Source organism: Alosa sapidissima, chromosome 5, assembly GCF_018492685.1.
Source record: "Alosa sapidissima isolate fAloSap1 chromosome 5, fAloSap1.pri, whole genome shotgun sequence".
Lineage (NCBI taxonomy): Eukaryota > Metazoa > Chordata > Actinopteri > Clupeiformes > Clupeidae > Alosa > Alosa sapidissima.
Window position 1 is genome coordinate 10,449,343 of NC_055961.1, and position 15,000 is coordinate 10,464,342.

Here is a 15,000-nt window from a genome sequence, read left to right on the forward strand (position 1 = left end):
CTCAACTCAGTTACACACACACACACACACACATTCAACTTGACCTCGACTTTACCAGAGAACTACAGCTCCAGAGTAAGTGACCGACACACACACACACACACACACACAACCCCTCACAGACATACATACACATACATACACACACACACACACACACACACACTAAACTCATCATTTACCAGTCACTCCAATCACACCAGATTTTTGTGAGGAATTCTGCATTTCGCCCTCATTCACCCTACTCTAGGCTTTTCCAGTAAACAAATGAATGACAGAGAAAATAGCTGGCTGACAGATTAGATTCATGAGCATTTGTTTTCTGTTTTGTATCTTAATTTAATTACCACATGCTAAAAAGCATCTGCTAACAACACTACCCCATTTTTGGTAAGATAGCCCAGTGTTGTGTTCGTCCAATATTAACCCAGTGGCTGACAGAAACGATATGCTAATATTACAATACACACGCACACACACTTGCACAGACACACACAGACAGACAGACACACGCACACAAACACACACACACACACACACACACACACACACACACACACACAGGCACACACACTTGAACAGACACACACACACATTTGCACAGACACACACAGACACATTCTCTACTCTCTACTGAAGCGCTTTCAGACATACGTGTAAGACCGGAGGTTCTGCCGATGTTAAACGGTGGGGCCGTATATCTGAACGACATAACCGGTCATATGGAAGTCCGAATTTAGCCGGTTGTTCTACTACTCCCCCCCTAGTATTTCCTCCGGACATTATGTAAATGTACTGTGTCTGAACGAGGCGTAGAACATGCGGTTAAAATTCACACCTAGTGAGAGGGCGTGTTGGTGACGTTTCTTTCGTGCGTCCATGTGGTTAGATCTGACTTAAATGCCAGTGTTATGATGGAGTGGCATAGTGCTGTCCAGAAAATCTCCGACCTGGAAAGATGCAGACATCACGAAGCTACTGTCAATGAGGGCATACAACATTTTGATAGAACACATGAAGGGAACGGCAAGAGATGTTGTAGCCTACAACTGCATGGCAAGGCCAAACAAATTCAAAAGACTGAATCGCCATAAGCAGAAGGCGCTGAAAAGGCAGTAGCTACAGCGACGTCGTTGACGACAATAACAGGAGTATTTAATAAATTGTTAGCCAACAAGGTTTTCTGTTCATTGATACCTCGCTGAGCTCGCTGATATTTGTTAAGCATATATGCCTAGAGAAAATGAAAACGAAGAAAAGCCAACTTTGTTCCAAGCTCCTTACGTAAATGCAATAGACACATTGGGAGAGGATGCTTTTGGAAAAAATAAACCATGAAAAAACGAACTGTTACTTCACTGTTATGTTAGTAGGCTATTTTGTTTGTTGCTTAAAAACGTTGTATGATGGCCTTGAAGTCTTGAGTTAGCCTACTGAATTGGCTGGTAGCCTACCGTTTGTGCATGCTCTCTCTCCAACGCAAACCAGATGTGGGGTTCTATAGCCAAGTAATTCTGGTACATAATGTTGAAAACAGATAAATGTGTTTATTCGAAGCACACATACAAATACTGTTTGCTTACTTGACTAGCCTACTTCAAGTATTAGCCTACGCACAATAGATTTCTCTTCTTTAGCCTACATAATGCATAGGCTACACTTTGTAAACAAAAGCAGCTGTGACAGGCAGCGGCCGCATATATTCTGCGTCATGTCTCGCATCTTGTGAACTCTACAAGCCCCCACCCCTCACTCGACAACCACACGGAGATTCTGTAATGTGCGTGTATGTCGTTCACACATACTGTACGTCCGTATAAGGTCAGTATTAGGTCCGCAGGTTAGCATCATATCTGAATCATCCGAAGGGTAGGACCTCCGTTTGACAAACCTCCGCATGTACTCCGGAGGTTATATCTGAAAGCGCTTTACTTGTCAGTCTGCTGTCTGCATGCTCTTTCTCCTAGTGCTGCATGTCATACATGTGCCTGATCCCGATGCTCTGCCCTCTCCTGACCATGACCCACCAATCTCCACTCCTCTCCTCCTTCCTCCCCCTCTCTCTCTCTCCTTCTCTCCTCCCTCTCTCCTCTCCCTTTCTCTCTTCCTTCCTCCCTCTCTCCTTCTCTCCTCTCTCCCTTTCTCTCTACCTTCCGCCCTCTCTCTACCTTTCTCTCTTTCTCCTCTCTCCCTCTCTCCTTTCTCTCTCCTCTCTCCCTCTCCTCTCCTCTCCTCTCTCATCTCTCCCTTTCTCTCTTGCATCCTCCCTACTCTCACTCTCCTCTCTCCTTCCCTCTTTTCGTTACTCTCTCCTCTCCTCTCTCCTTCCCTCGCTCTCCTCTCTCCTTTACTCTCCTTCCATCTCTCTCTCCTCTCTCCTTCCCTCTCTCCTCTCTCCTTCCCTCTCTCCTTTACTCTCTCCTTCCCTCTCTCTCTCTCCTCTCTCCCTCCCTCTCTCTCCTCTCTCCTTCCCTCTCTCTCTCTCCTCTCTCCTTCCCTCTCTGCTCTCTCCTCTCCGTTCCTCTCTCTGTTTGTCCCTCCCCAGGCCCTGTAGTTCTCTCCTCTGCTCTGAGCTGCGCCCCTGCGGCCCGTAAGCTGGCGTTTGCGCTGGAGGAGCTGGAGAGCCCCCTGGTGGCGGCCGAGACGTCCCGCAGCTGTGACACCCCCTCCCCCCTGTCCCCGCTCCGCGCCGACGACCTGCTCAGCTCGCTGGACTGGCCCGTGCCCCCCTCCCTGGCTTCGGAGACCAGCATCACCACGGCAACCCCCACCCCTGCTCCGACCTCTCTGCAGAGGACTCCCAGCTCCACCTCCCCTGAAAGGCCTGCCCCCCCTGAGCAGATCGACTCTCAGACTGACCCCCCCGACGACTCAAGGGACGATTGGTACGCCCTGCCGGACCAGCCTGCCTTGCCTCCGCAAAGCGCCACCGCAGCCACTGACATCACTACTTCCGCTCAAGCCACACCTGTCCACCATCAGACCACTCTGCCTGCTGTCACTCAAGTACCGTCTGCTTTCAATGAAGCACCGCCCACTCTCAATCAAACCACTCATGTCATGACCACACTCACTGAGACCACTCCCACACAATTCACACCCACTCATGTGAAGGCCACACCCACTTCATCAGTTCCCGCCTCTCCTCTGTCCAGCCCAGAGCACCAATCAGCAGCAGTGGGCCCTGCCCAAATCTCTACTGTCCCCGCCCCCGTCTTGGAAGACCACACCCCGCTCCCCTCCGCCTCAGCTGGCCCTTCCTCCTCTGATGTTGCCCCCACCCAGGGCATAACTGCCGCACCATGCTCTGCTGTTGCCACAGGCGTATCTGCCCCATCCACCTCTGCTGTTGCCCAGGGCGTAACTGCCTCATCTGCCTCTGCCTTTGCCCAGGGCATAATTGCCCCACCCACCTTTGCTGTTGCCCAGGGTGTAATTTGCCCACCCACCTCCGCTGTTGCCCAGGGTGTAATTTGCCCACCCACCTCCGCTGTTGCCCAGGGTGTAATTGCCCCACCCGCCTCTGCTGTTGCCCAGGGTGTAATTGCCCCACACACCTTTGCTGTTGCCCGGGGCGTACCTGCCTCAGCTGTCTTCGCTGCCCCCAGCTCTAGCAGTAGAGAGCGGAGCTGTGTATCTCCTCCAGGCCCTGAGGTGAGTATTACTGAGTATTACCACCCCCCTGCAAGATCCTGTTTGCAAACAGTGCGTGCGTGTGTGTGTGTGCGTGTGTGTGTTTGTGGGTGCGTGTGTGTGTGAGAGCGGGGGCCTGTATGTACTCTAGGCCCTGTGGTAAGTCCTACAGCCGCATTAGGTGGCCCACTGGATCCTGTTCATGTGTGAGTGTGTATGTGTGTATGAGTATGGGTGTGTGCGTGTGTAGACTGAATCTCCTGTGATTTAAAAAAATAGATGCTACCGGTCTTACATACTGAAATCAATAATGTGATTCTATTTTGTTTTACCCTAAAAAGGGGTATTGCACTGAGAGCTCTCTCTATATGAGGTATTGTGCTGAGAGCTCTCTCTATATGAGGTATTGGCGGTCAAACATCTAGAAAGTAAGCTAGTGCCATCAACGTGGCCATAAGCTGTGGCCTGAAGCTCTTGTGTTATGTACTGTACGCTAGCCTACATTTCAAAAGGCCCGCTGGTTTTGTGTTTTAGGCTGTTTATTGAAAACTGACAGGGAACTCTATACAACGATAAGAATGATCAGTAACATTTATGCGCACATTTACTTGATTTAGAGATTTAAAGTATGCCTGATGAACTGGGTCGCAACACATTTTTATGAAGTGGGTCTTTTTATGAAGTGGGTCTTGGAGCCTGTTGTCCTTTACATTAACTGAGGTTATTCTGTGTGTTTTCCAGCTTCAGGCAGCCGCTTCAGGCAGCCGTACTTTATTTGCATAAAGTATTGTTGTGTGGTTAATACATCTAATATACGGGAAATAACTGTATGTAGTGTATATTTGGCCCATTCTGGACTATATGTAACAGGAGTGTGTGTGTGTGTGTTCTGTGTGTGTGTTTTCCAGCCTCAGGTGGCCGTGGCTGTGCCGTCTCTACCTCACGCGCCCCCCTGGGCGTCGGAGCACCCGGTCGCCGTGCTGCAGCCGCAACCGCAGACCCCCCAACCGCAGCCCCGAGCCCCTCTGGGCCCCTCGCTGGACAAGCCCTGGGAGGCCATCAAGCCTGTGCAGCCGTGGCTCGAGAGCGCCCCCTACCACCACCACCACCACCAGCAGCAGCAGCAGCAGCAGCAGCAGCCCTCTCCGGCCGGTCCGGCGCCCCCGCCGCCCGTGCGCTCCATCGAGAGCAAGCTGGCCACGGCCACGCTGGGTCGCGACGGCTCCGCCTACCACGCCTTCCTGGAGGACGAGGGCTCGGCGATGACGATGACTATGAGCCACACGCTGCCCCGTAAGTCGGCCTACGTGTACCACGCGCAGGGTCCCGTCGCGCCCCCCGCCGACGCCTACTACCCGCCCGCGCGCGCGCTCCCCGTGGCCTACGCCTACCGCGCCGAGCCGCTGCCCATGAGCTACGCCGCAGACGTGTCGCGCTACGCCACCATCGGCCCGCGCTCCTACCACCACTCCCTCAAAACCCACCGGCCAACCAGAGCCGAGTACCTGCCCTCCCCCGGCCCCACCCCCTCCCCCGGGCCTGCTCACCACCACCACCACCACCACCACCACCCCCGTAGTCACGGTTACAGCCACGTAGGCGCCACCTACCCCAGCATCCGTCGCGTGCACTCGCTGCACGCCCCCTCGCTGCACAGCCCCTCCCCCTCCTCCACCGCCGCCGCGGTCCGAGGCCCGCCCGTCTCCAGAACTGAGGTTCCGCCGCCACAGGCGTCGTCGGACGAGGAGATGTTCTACTACCAGCGCTCGGCGCACCGCTGCCGCGGCTACGCGCCACCAGCGGCGGAACCGCCGGACTACCACGTCACCCGGCTGCAGCCCTTCTTCGAGAACGGCCGGGTCCAGTACCGCTACAGCCCGCACTCGGAGCAGCTGGCGCCGGACGCGCCCTCCTACTACGAGCTGGACCCGTACGCCACGCTGCGCCTGCGCCACTTCCACTCGTTCGGGGGCCGGGACCGCGAGGCGAAGTCGGGGGCGTACCACTACCTGCTGCACCAGCGCCACTCACCGCAGCCTCCGCACCACGCTGCCGGCGTGCGGGAGCACGGCTTCGTGAGCCGCGACATGCCCCCCGCGCACCTGCACGCGCCCCAGGGACCGGGCGGGGCCTGCCTGCCGTCGTGGGAGGCCCAGGAGGAGGCGGAGCGCCTGCGCGGCCACTCCCTCCGCCGAGAGAGCCGCGCGCGCCAGCGCCTCAAGGGCCCCGTGCTCTCCCAGTACGACAACCTGGGCCCCTACATGCCCCCTGACGCCCCCGCCGGACCCCCGCACACGCCCGCCACAGAGTCGCTGCAGCACCTGCGCAGCAAGTCGGACCCGGGCAAGGAGGCGCGCTACAACGTCACGCCGGAGGCGGCCGTCCCGCGCTCACTCACCGCTGACCCCGACGCCTTCCTCTACATGGAGACGGAGAAGCACGCGCACGCGGGGCCCCGCCCGGCCGGACCGCGCTCCCACACGCCCTCCTCCCAGCCGCACGGCCTGCAGCACGTTCCGGAAGCCTCGCGGCTCAGCGACGCGGACCGCGCTGCCCACCGAGGAGGCCGGAGCCCCGAGGGCGAGTCGCTCCAGAGGGTGACCGCCACCGTGACGCCCAAACCCGAGCGGAGCCACAGCCGAGGGCCCTGGGGCCCGGAGCCGGACCCTCACCCACGGCCCCCGCAACGCCACACCCCCTCCGGCGTCCCGTCCCACTACGACAACCTGGAGGAGTATCGGCCCCCGGCAACGACCCAGACCCAGACCCGGCCCGCACCCAAGGACCCGCTGGCCAGCCGGGGGGGCGCGGCACTGTTCCCTGGACAGGCCTTCGGGCACGGGCACGGGGGCAGAGCCTACTCCACCGCGTTGGGCCAGGGGGCCTTCATTCAGACCGATGCCCCCCTGCACAGGCCCGAGGCCGAGGTCAAGGCAGAGTGACGCCAGCGCTAGCACTGCCGACCGCTAGCACCAGCTGACTGCTAGCTCTGCCTGTATTAACATGAAGCTTAGGCTCGGTGTTAACACACACGCACACACACACACACCCCTATACATACGTATACACACATACACCTATACATACACAGATACACAACTCTCTCTCCCAGCAGTTTATGTTACTACATTCGCTACATCAGCACTATATCTGAATGTAGTCACAATAAATCAATATACAGTATATATATATATATATATATATATATATATATATATATATATATATATATATATATATATATATATATATATTTATATATATATATATCAGTGGAACTTTTCAGAGATCCAGATGACCCACACAGGGAACTCCTGTGTGCTACTGGAAACCTGACTTATCACCCACCGTCAGTTCCAGATGACCTGTGCTACTGGAAACCTGACTTATCACCGTCAGGTTCCAGATGACCTGTAGAACTGGAAACCTGTGGTACTGTTAAGTTATCAATGGTCAAGTGGGTTGGACAAGGGACTTTTCTGGTCCGAGAACAGCCATGTTTGTCTTAAGAGTTTGAATGGTTTGCTTTGAACAAACAAATCTGTGAAAGGGCAAAGGTGAAAGGTCACACAGCCCCTGCCGGACAGTGGACTGTCTTCTCCTGAGGGTTTTTGATAGGAGTTTTCTATCCAGTTGTACACATATGAACCCTTAATGAACTTTCTACCAAACTGAATGTACCATAGCATACATTACCCAGCTAACCACACCCGCCATGCACCAGTGGCGTCAGCAGGTGGCGCCGAATGGGACCTGCAGTGTGTGGTATGCCAGCTGCGGACTCCAGAACGAACTCTGACACGGTACGGCAGGAAGAGGCATCGAGCAGCTCTCTGCGTAGGAATCCGGAGTCCAATCTACTGTTGAGAGTTTTCTTCTTTGTTTTGTTTTGTTTAGTTTTAAAACATAGTGTTAGGTGGGGCATTGAAATGGTGATTGATCAGTTTACATTTCAGAAATGCATGCTCTCTTGTTTACAGAACCTCTGTGTGTATGTGTGTGTGTGTTGGCCTGCTCTTTGTGTTTGTACTGGACGTTACAGTGCACACTGTGCAGAAGGGAGAAGCTCTGCCCCCCGGTGAAGATTGGGGAGGGGGGGGCACACACACCTCAAACACTGGACACTGGGACTAAGGGTTGGGGGGGGGGATTTCTTCATTTTCTCAATGGTCATTTTTTAGTGTTTATTGGATTTCTTTCAAAGAGCCTCTCAATCCGCAGATGTGCCTCAGTGTGTGTTTGGGGGTGTTGGAGCTCTCTGTGAAGAAGGACCAAACGTTCTGGTTTGAATGCAGGGGCGTGCTGGTTTGAATGCAGTCTAATGCTTGGGTTAGGGGTCCCCTGGACATGTCGCTGGGTGCAGTCTAATGCTTGGGTTAGGGGTCCCCTGGACATGTCGCTGGGTGCAGTCTAATGCTTGGGTTAGGGGTCCCCTGGACATGTCGCTGGAGCGCAGCAGGACAGGCTGACAGAAGTATGCAAAAGGGTTCCACTCCACACCAGCCTGACTGCATCTGCGTCTGCTCCCCCCAATTACACGCAGTCAGGGTTCCACGCCGCACCACCACAGCTGTGTCTGCGTCTGCACCCCCAGTTACACGCAGTCAGGGTTGGAAAAGGCTCAGACAGCTTGTTACCACAACACAAATTTGCACAGAGAAGGGATAGGTCCTGAACTTTCAGAAGATATAGTGGAAATTATTATTCTTCATTAATTGCAACACATATTTTTGTTGTGTGTAAAATGTTTGCACCCTGAAAGATCCGTGTTAAAGTAGTACATGACCTCAACCTCATTTTGGGTACTAGCCAGCAAGACTTCTTTTCAAAAATATCCATATTTGTGTTGATTTTCTTTTTACTTTCCTGAGAATGTAAGACGTGTTCTAAATCCCCTGTGTGTCGCCTGGAGGAACAGGGGACACAGTAATAATATCAAGGGAACCTATACCTAAACAATAACCACTCAAAATTAAAACTATTTTAACTCTGTGGTAGATTTAAAAATGCAAATGCCAATCTTGTTTTTTTTTTTTTAGTAGATAATGTTAATTCAAGCTTATTTATGTTGAAATGTGTTGTAAAAATCAAATTTGCCAAATAGAATAAGAGACACGAAACAAGCTACTCTTGAAACACGCAACTAAATGTAGGTCAAGACTTGACGGCTTAAACAAGTAGGAAGGGTCATTGTTTTTAAACAGTGTTGCCCAGGGCAACCGCCATCCAGACTTATCCAGACTATAATTTGCCATTAAGTTGCAATATCAGTATTCCACACATAATCACAGCCAAGATACCTGTGGACACCTGCATTGTCATAGCAACACAGGTGAAGATAGGTGTAGCAGCTCCACCCCGCCCCATCTTAGACGGCACCAGCTGGGTCGCCAGGTAAGGAGGACACCTGGTGCGCTGGGTTGCCAGGTTGGATGGCCACCTAGTGTGCTTTCATGGGGACGGGCTCAGCGAGCGTGTCGTCTAGGGTCGGGGCTCTGAATGTTGCTGGATATTATTATCACTAAAAGATAACAGAAAATATATATACTGAATGGAAGTGTTCAACCTTTACCATGAACTGAAAGATATTTATGCTCTAAAGTGTTCATGTTTTCAGTAGTGCTACATTCTCTCTATGGTCAATAAACGCAAATCTACTCAGAACTAAACTATGTCTGATTTATTCATGTATCTGTGACAGCCACCAAAGTATAAATGTGTGCTTTACACATCTAGTATATGAACAGAATTACTCTGGACTATTCAATATCTATTATCCATGAAGTGAAAAGTGCATTTAGCCTTTTGTCCAAAATGAAAAGCACAATGGTCAATGTGCACAGCAGAAATCAACCACTTTGATTCCAGTGCTATTGCTGCTCTCTTCAATATTTTCTGAAAATCGATCTTGTGGTGAACGCCATCTAGTGGATAAATATGCTATTTGCATAGTACAATTATGCTGATTAAAATTGATCAACCTTGTTTCAAAATGTATACAGTTAAAAAAAAACTGGAGACAACCCATTAATATTTCTTTCAAATGTTTATTTGGGCATTTGTAAAATCTGGGCCAACATGCACTGACAAATACTGATCTCTATGCGAGCAGGAGTCTTCTCTGGAGACGTACGCATGAGGATATTACAGAGTCCGCTTTTCTTAACAATCTTCTTCATCTTTGGATAAGTGGTCTATGCACTCTCTTTGAAAGCCTGCGTGTGTGTGTTAAATATGAAGGCTTTGCAGCGCCAGATCTGTCCACTTCATCTCCTGTTCCTTGACGGACTCGGTTGATCCTCCGTTATCTTGCTCAGCCTCTGGGAGTTCACTCTGAATGAAGACAAGTAATTAAGTCCACAAACAGACAGTATTACTTTAAATCAATTCATCCCGGAGAAACAAACAGAACTGTGAGAAAAAATGTGAGAGATTACAGGTAAGTGTCCATTTGTCAGACCGCATTGGAAGGGTGTCTAAGCTGAGTTTAACTAGCCTACCGTTTCGTCAAAACATGAGTCTACCAAACAGTCTCGTGATGAAACAAAATAAGGCATACATAAATTACTATTCTTGTCAACGAAGAGTCGCTTGTCTCAATTTTAAGTATGTATAACTAGGGCCACTTACCAGCGGGATTTTAACATCCTCATACGGAAGGCGATCTTCTCGCCACGCATCGTCGGTAAGATCAAGGACTCTTCCATCACGTTGCACCTCGCTGTCCATGTTTGCTGATCAGATAATTTGCCGTTTGGCTGGAGTTGACAAGCTTCAGTTACAGGACCATGGAGCCAACTACTACCTATGGCCTTTCGAGACGCAACTTTTAATGTTTTGCTTTGATGTTTATGCCCAAACCATTATAAAACAACATCTATATCCAATAGACTAAATATCTGAAACATAGCAGATACCCGCTGAAAATATATATCGCCTATATATTTCGCTGTTTAAACATTTACCGAAGTGAGAAACTGAAGAACAACACTGGTGAAAACAGTGGTATTTCCGGGTTAAAGTTGAACAGTGATCGGTATCGTCATAGAAGTCCCACAGGTCCCATCTTACATAGTTTTGCATGTATTTCTTTAAAACCCACTCTTTGTACTCTACTCTACCCTTTGTCTGGCTAAAATAGAGGAATGTAGGCGATATTTTATAGTCTTATCTATATATTTCGTAAATTTGAAATATATTGAAAGGACCTTTTATTTCCATCACAAATCTTTTGGTGGAAACTGATTGTGATGTAAGCTGTTATAAAATAAAATGATGTTTGGATAATAAAAGGTATGTATCACTAGTCTCGTGTCGTGTTTTTTCCTTTCCTCCCTTCTTTCTTTACTTGTTTCCAGGATGTTAAGTGAAAAGTGTGAATGTTTGACACCCGCTGATGATTTAATCACGCGCTGTTTCTTTAACCATGCACATGGAATCATAGCGCCATGGTCAGATCAGAGGGCTTTGACCAATCAACGCTGAGCTCCCGCCTTCGTTTGGGAGGAAGTGGGCCTGTTATTGGTCGGCATAACGCGGTGGGCTGGACATCAGGCATCACAACATCTGCGGCAGTTCAGTTGCCGTGTCTGATTTTGAGGTGAAAGAACGCACCTGAACCTACAGGTAAGTAATGCGCAGTTAGCAGTTCCTATGACAATTAATTGTCTAGTTTTCAAGTCACCTTTTTGATTTACATATCATACTTTTAAAGCAATGCGTTGCATGTACAGCTACCCCTACGTTTAGCTAAGACCGTAAAATAACTATTATCAGGAGATTGATGGCTTATGAAGCTGCTGTTATGCGAGAATTGCTAGGAGGGAAGTGAAGTCATGTCATCGAGTCTGATGGGCCCGAATGGATCTGTCTCGGCCACTCTTATTCTACAACTGTACACGTTTAAGCTTCGTCTTCTATAGCCTACGATGTACAACATTGTGGATGAAAATAAGAATGCATTACAGCACAGTGCAGACTAGCCTAGTTAAGGGGTTGACAAACTTTTTGGGTGCTAGGATCCCTTTTGGGAAGGTAACATTTCCAAGGATCCTCCTCCTCATAATCGTAACAATTAAGCTTACATGGCGCATGATGTTAAACTTTGTATCCCCCAAAATTGTGTCCAGATTCACTTTAGCAGGTTTTTTTCCCCTTTGTGTGTCTTTTGTCAACTTTGAATTTTGCATCACCTGACGATGAACTAACTGACTCATTTAAAACATTTCTGGCAAATAAGCCAAGCAGTAGTAGTAAGGCTCAGTTTTAAGTTTTAACCAGTCCAGTTGCACCCTAAATGTGCTGTAATACTGACTGAGCTAACTGACCTGAATCCACTGCAGGTGTCTCCAGCCTTGCCGTTATGAAGAAGTCCTATAGGCCTAGTAATACTGTAAGACTTCTATAGTAGTTCTGTAGTAGTGTATAATACATCTATGATTCCTTTATAATATCTAAACTATATAAGATTCCTATAAAATGTGTAGTATTCCTATAAAAGTACTTAGTTTTAAAATACTATAAGATTCCTTTTTGTAAGGGTGCCCTTGCCCGTATGTGTGTGTGTTTCCCGAGACGTCTGCCCTTACCCCTGTGTTTGTTTCTCTGCTGCCGTGTGCAGGATGGACCTGGTTCTGGACGTGGCGGACCGATTCTTCTTCACGCCGTATGTGTACCCTGAGTCATGGCCGGAGGACGAGCCGCTGCGGCAGATCATCGGCCTGCTGGTCGTGACCAACCTGGGCGCCGCCGTGCTCTACCTGGGCCTGGGTGCCCTCAGCTACTTCCTCGTATTCGACCACAACCTCATGAAGCACCCACAGTTCCTACCGGTTAGTGCTCTATCAACCTCATGAAGCACCCACAGTTCCTACCGGTTAGTGCTCTATCAACCTCATGAAGCACCCACAGTTCCTACCGGGGTCATTCCATGTGAAAACAGCCAATATCGGGGTATCATGTACATGACACCTCTCAGATTTTGCTGAAAAGCGATGAATATATGCCTTATGTTACCAAACAAAGGAATCTGAAGTTTCAGGTTAATATCTCAAACGGTTTGCCTGTGGCGTCCATTTGAATTTCGGGTGCCACGGCCCTAATTGACACATTGGAATTTCACATTTCATCTTTTGCCATTTTTGGAAGCCCATAACGTCTGTTCTAATCGTGGTAGAGGGCTGGAAACTTGTGTGGTAGTTCATTGTAGCCTGTACTACACAATTCTGGAGGCAGAATCAACATTCCTTACTGTTTGGGTGAGAGGTGGGTCACCAAAGTCCTAAAAAATGTTGACGGCATGTGTGATTTTTCACTTTTTGGGTGGCCCTAGCACCACAATTAATGATCATATTTATTCTAAACAGGATTATTTGTTATATGTAGGAACCTTGCTCTTGCCAAAATGAATTTGAAGGGTATGGTACCACTGGTGGGGGTTTTATGGGGCTCCAAAAACCCTCTCCGGCAGAGGTGACTCTTTTGGAACCCCATATTTGGACCCCCAAATGACCATGTGGGCACTTGATGATCCTAATAGGATTTATACCAGATAAAGATACATATTTGTTCTTTCTTTTAATGAAATAATTTTTTTGACTATGAAGCTCCATAATATGAATTTTATTCTTCATAATGCACCATTTTGGACATTGTTTCCAGAAGTCTGGAATGTAGATCAGGGAGAATTCAGTGATGATAAAGCATGAAAATAGTGGAAATAACTTGTGATGGCAAACAATTAAATACTGAGACTGTCATGGATTAACCCCTTATCCCCCATGAAAGAGACCCGCCATCAAACTTTTAAAGAACTAAATACCGGTAACAAGAATGTTACATAGTGTTACAAGAACACTACAAATAAAAGGGAGTTTTTTCCTTGCCCCTGTCACTCTCCAAATAAAATTGAAAATTAAATTGAATAGTGTCTTTAACTATTATCCAAGAAATTGTGGAAGCAGTGGCATAATTTTGTCATGGTCCTTATGGTCAAGTTTGTATTGGTGAGCACTGCGTCCATACTGTAGATGTCTGGCACACTGACACAACAAAAGATATGTTGGAATGGCACCCAACAGGGGATCTGTCTTTGGTCCGATGGCCATGTGAGGATGTTGTTGACACACTTTCCAATGTTTCCAATGAACCAGTCATCATCATAGATACACACGATGTATTTTCCTGGCTGGAAATTTGAGTTTTGTGGCTGGTCTGACTGCGAGTGTTCTGTCTCCAGGTGTTCTGTATCCAAGTGTTATGAATCCGATTGTTGTCCTGCATCGACATCTGTGAATATTGTATCCTGTGATATTATTTTTATCCGTTTCTTTGTTCTTTGTTAGTGCAGAAGATATTAAAAAACACGAGGAAACGTACAAACTGGAGAGACGTTACACCTCGGCCAAAATGATCAGTGGAACACGATCGCATCATTGCTTTATATCAATTTTGAAGTTTGATGGAGGGTCTCTTTCATGGGGGATAAGGGATTAATCTGTGACGGTCTCAGTATTTAATTGTTTGCCATCACTGAGCATAATACTAAGTTATTTCCACTATTTTAATGCTTTATCATCACTAAATTTTCCCAGATCTACATTCCAGACTTCTGGAAACAATGTCCAAAATGGTGCATTATGAAGAATAAAATTCATATTATGGAGCTTCATAGTCAAATATTTTATTTCATTAATAGAAAGAACAAATATGTATCTTTATCTGGTATAAATCCCATTAGGATCATCAAGTGCCCACATGGTCATTTTGGGGTCCAAATATGGGGTTCCAAAAGAGTCACCCGGAGAGGGTTTTTGGACCCCCATGAAACCCCCACCAGTGGTACCATACCCTTCAAATTCATTTTGGCAAGAGCAAGGTTCCCACATATAACAAATAATCCTTTTTAGAATAAATATGATCCTTAATTGTGGTGCTAGGGCCACCCAAAAAGTGAAAAACATTTTTTTGGACTTTGGTGACCCACCTCTCGCCCAAACAGTAAGGAATGTTGATTCTGCCTCCAGAATTGTGTAGTACAGGCTACAATGAACTACCACACATGTACATGGGTGGCTGAGTTGGCATGGAATGACCCACCAGTTAGTGCGCGATGAACCTCATGAAGCAGCACCCACAGTTCCTACCGGTTAGTGGGCTTTACTAACCTCATGAAGCACCCACAGTTCCTACCGGTTAGTGGGCTATCAACCTCATTAAGTGGCCACAGTTCCTACCGGTTAGTGCGCTATCAACCTCATGAAGCACCCACAGTTCCTACCGGTTAGTGCGCTATCAACCTCATGAAGCACCCACAGTTCCTACCGGTTAGTGCGCTATCAACCTCATGAAGCACCCACAGTTCCTACC

At 48.6% G+C, this 15,000-nt stretch overlaps 3 protein-coding genes across 8 annotated transcripts in view; 2 read left to right on the top strand and 1 right to left on the bottom strand.

Annotated features, from left to right (window-relative positions):
* arhgap32b (Rho GTPase activating protein 32b) overlaps nucleotides 1-9,297 on the top strand; it is a 54,756-nt gene extending 45,459 nt beyond the window's left edge. For all 5 annotated transcript variants that reach the window (XM_042091495.1, XM_042091496.1, XM_042091497.1 and 2 more), the window contains 2 exons: nucleotides 2,546-3,654; nucleotides 4,542-9,297. In XM_042091495.1, coding sequence (XP_041947429.1) covers nucleotides 2,546-3,654; nucleotides 4,542-6,575 — 3,143 coding nt within the window. In that variant the 3' untranslated portion in view covers nucleotides 6,576-9,297. The remainder of the gene's footprint in view (nucleotides 1-2,545; nucleotides 3,655-4,541) is intronic.
* A 363-nt stretch (nucleotides 9,298-9,660) lies between these two features.
* On the bottom strand, nucleotides 9,661-10,673 carry anapc13 (anaphase promoting complex subunit 13). The gene is made up of 2 exons (XM_042091551.1): nucleotides 10,264-10,673; nucleotides 9,661-9,966 (listed from the first exon to the last, which is right to left on the bottom strand). The coding sequence occupies exons 1-2, from the start codon at nucleotides 10,360-10,362 to the stop codon at nucleotides 9,862-9,864; spliced, it is 204 nt and encodes a 67-aa protein (XP_041947485.1). The 5' UTR covers nucleotides 10,363-10,673; the 3' UTR covers nucleotides 9,661-9,861.
* The window catches only part of sc5d (sterol-C5-desaturase), an 8,430-nt gene continuing 3,367 nt past the window's right edge, over nucleotides 9,938-15,000 (top strand). The window contains exons 1-3 of one of the 2 annotated variants that reach the window (XM_042091527.1): nucleotides 9,938-10,072; nucleotides 11,078-11,259; nucleotides 12,254-12,464. In XM_042091527.1, coding sequence (XP_041947461.1) covers nucleotides 12,317-12,464 — 148 coding nt within the window. In that variant the 5' untranslated portion in view covers nucleotides 9,938-10,072; nucleotides 11,078-11,259; nucleotides 12,254-12,316. The remainder of the gene's footprint in view (nucleotides 10,073-11,077; nucleotides 11,260-12,253; nucleotides 12,465-15,000) is intronic. The other variant, XM_042091526.1, reaches the window with a different exon arrangement.

Bases quoted from the DNA above. Each gene is read 5' to 3' on its own strand.
- anapc13 (XM_042091551.1), bottom strand. From the start codon at position 10,362: ATGGACAGCGAGGTGCAACGTGATGGAAGAGTCCTTGATCTTACCGAC. The intron at 9,967-10,263 runs GTAAGTGGCCCT...GTCTTCATTCAG, and splicing joins AGGATGTTAAAATCCCGCTG to AGTGAACTCCCAGAGGCTGA.